This window comes from Gobio gobio (assembly GCF_949357685.1).
Source record: "Gobio gobio genome assembly, contig: scaffold_117, whole genome shotgun sequence".
Lineage (NCBI taxonomy): Eukaryota > Metazoa > Chordata > Actinopteri > Cypriniformes > Gobionidae > Gobio > Gobio gobio.
This window is the reverse complement of record NW_027645658.1, coordinates 162,501-165,949: the sequence shown is the minus strand read 5'-3', so window position 1 is coordinate 165,949 and position 3,449 is coordinate 162,501. Positions and strand designations below refer to the sequence as shown.

Genomic DNA, 3,449 nt, shown 5'->3' with positions numbered 1-3,449 from the left:
ATCAGATCCAGACTCAGATCATCAGGATCCAGACTCAGATCATCAGGATCCAGATTCAGATCATCAGGATCCAGACTATCAGATCCAGACTCAGATCATCAGATCCAGACTCAGATCATCAGATCATCAGATCCAGACTCAGATCATCAGATCCAGACTCAGATCATCAGATCCAGACTCAGATCATCAGATCATCAGGATCCAGACTATCAGATCCAGACTATCAGATCCAGACTCATATCATCAGGATCCAGACTATCAGATCATCAGATCCAGACTCAGATCATCAGATCATCAGATCTAGACTCAGATCATCAGGATCCAGACTATCAGATCCAGTTTCAGATCATCAGGATCCAGACTATCAGATCCAGACCCAGATCATCAGATAATCAGATCCAGATCATCAGATAATCAGATCCAGACTCAGATCATCAGATCCAGACTCAGATCATCAGATCATCAGATCATCAGATCATCAGATCCAGACTCAGATCATCAGATCATCAGGATCCAGACTATCAGATCCAGACTCAGATCATCAGATCCAGACTCAGATCATCAGGATCCAGACTCAGATCATCAGGATCCAGACTATCAGGATCCAGACTCAGATCATCAGGATCCAGACTCAGATCATCAGGATCCAGACTATCAGATCCAGACTCAGATCATCAGGATCCAGACTATCAGATCCAGACTCAGATCATCAGGATCCAGACTATCAGATCCAGACTCAGATCATCAGGATCCAGACTATCAGATCCAGACTCAGATCATCAGGATCCAGATCATCAGATCATCAGATCCAGACTCAGATCATCAGATCATCAGATCCAGACTCAGATCATCAGATCATCAGGATCCAGACTATCAGATCATCAGATCCAGACTCAGATCATCAGATCATCAGGATCCAGACTATCAGATCCAGACTATCAGATCCAGACTATCAGATCCAGACTATCAGATCCAGACTATCAGATCCAGACTCAGATCATCAGGATCCAGACTATCAGATCATCAGATCCAGACTCAGATCATCAGATCCAGACTCAGATCATCAGGATCCAGACTATCAGATCCAGACTCAGATCATCAGATCCAGACTCAGATCATCAGATCATCAGATCCAGACTCAGATCATCAGATCATCAGGATCCAGACTATCAGATCATCAGATCCAGACTCAGATCATCAGATCATCAGGATCCAGACTATCAGATCCAGACTATCAGATCCAGACTATCAGATCCAGACTCAGATCATCAGGATCCAGACTATCAGATCATCAGATCCAGACTCAGATCATCAGGATCCAGACTATCAGATCCAGACTCAGATCATCAGATCTAGACTCAGATCATCAGATCATCAGATCTAGACTCAGATCATCAGATCATCAGGATCCAGACTATCAGATCCAGACTCAGATCATCAGGATCCAGACTATCAGATCCAGACTCAGATCATCAGGATCCAGACTATCAGATCCAGACTCAGATCCAGACTCAGATCATCAGGATCCAGACTCCGATCATCAGGATCCAGACTCAGATCATCAGGATCCAGACTCAGATCATCAGGATCCAGACTCAGATCATCAGGATCCAGACTCAGATCATCAGGATCCAGACTCAGATCATCAGGATCCAGACTATCAGATCCAGACTCAGATCATCAGGATCCAGACTCAGATCATCAGGATCCAGACTCAGATCATCAGGATCCAGACTCAGATCATCAGGATCCAGACTCAGATCATCAGGATCCAGACTCAGATCATCAGGATCCAGACTCAGATCATCAGGATCCAGACTATCAGATCCAGACTCAGATCATCAGGATCCAGACTCAGATCATCAGGATCCAGACTCAGATCATCAGGATCCAGACTCAGATCATCAGGATCCAGACTCAGATCATCAGGATCCAGACTCAGATCATCAGGATCCAGACTATCAGATCCAGACTCAGACCCAGACTCAGATCATCAGGATCCAGACTCAGATCATCAGATCATCAGATCCAGACTCAGATCATCAGATCCAGACTCAGATCATCAGATCATCAGATCCAGACTCAGATCATCAGGATCCAGACTATCAGATCCAGACTCAGATCCAGATCCAGACTCAGATCATCAGACCCAGACTCAGATCATCAGGATCCAGACTCAGATCATCAGACCCAGACTCAGATCATCAGATCCAGACTCAGATCATCAGATCCAGACTCAGATCATCAGACCCAGACTCAGATCATCAGATCCAGACTCAGATCATCAGATCCAGACTCAGATCATCAGATCCAGACTCAGATAATCAGGATCCAGACTCAGATAATCAGGATCCAGACTCAGATAATCAGGATCCAGACTCAGATAATCAGGATCCAGACTCAGATAATCAGGATCCAGACTATCAGATCCAGACTCAGATCCAGATCCAGACTCAGACTCAGATCCAGACTCAGATCCAGACTCAGATCCAGACTCAGATCCAGACTCAGATCCAGACTCAGATCCAGACTCAGATCCAGACTCAGATCCAGACTCAGATCCAGACTCAGATCCAGACTCAGATCCTGACTCAGATCCTGACTCAGATCCTGACTCAGATCCTGACTCAGATCCAGACTCAGATCAAGACTCAGATCAAGACTCAGATCCAGACTCAGATCCAGACTCAGATCCAGACTCAGATCCAGACTCAGATCCAGACTCAGATCCAGACTCAGACTCAGATCCAGACTCAGATCATCAGACTCAGACTCAGATCCAGACTCAGACTCAGATCCAGACTCAGACTCAGACTCAGATCAAGACTCAGATCCAGACTCAGATCCAGACTCAGATCCAGACTCAGATCCAGACTCAGATCCAGACTCAGATCCAGACTCAGATCCAGACTCAGTCTCAGACTCAGATCCAGACTCAGACTCGACACACATCTGTGCAATGAGTGAGCTGTGCCACTGTATGCCCGACTGATGGCACCTCATCTGATCTATGTATCATCTTTTTATTCTTTTAAAACTGTTTTAGTTTACCTTGTATCTATTTTTAGTTCTTATACATGGTAGTTTTATTTCTTATGCATATGTTATCACTATTTTAATTCATTTCTGTGTAAAGCACTTTGAATTACCATTGTGTATTAAATGTGCTATATAAATAAACTTGCCTTGCCTTGTGTGTGTGTGAGAGTGTGTGAGTGTTTGAGCTGTGTGTGTGTGTGAGTTGTGTGTGTGTGTGTGTGTGTGTGTGTGTTTGAGTTGTCTGTGTGAGAGTGTGTGTGTGTGTTTGAGCTGTGTGTGTGTGTGTGTGTGTGTGTGTGTTTGAGTTGTCTGTGTGAGAGTGTGTGTGTGTTTGAATAGTGTGTGTGTGTGTTTGAGCTGTGTGTGTGTGAGGTGTGTGTGTGTGTGTGTGTGTGTGAGAGTGTGTGAGT

At 44.9% G+C, this 3,449-nt stretch overlaps 1 protein-coding gene across 1 annotated transcript in view; it reads right to left on the bottom strand.

Annotated features, from left to right (window-relative positions):
- Positions 1-349: 349 nt before the first annotated feature.
- homer2 (homer scaffold protein 2) overlaps positions 350-3,449 on the bottom strand; it is a gene marked incomplete at its 3' end in the record, with an annotated part of 41,345 nt that continues 38,245 nt past the window's right edge. Inside the window, exon 9 of the mRNA XM_079846427.1 lies at positions 350-361. Within this exon, the coding sequence (XP_079702553.1) occupies positions 350-361 (12 nt within the window). The remainder of the gene's footprint in view (positions 362-3,449) is intronic.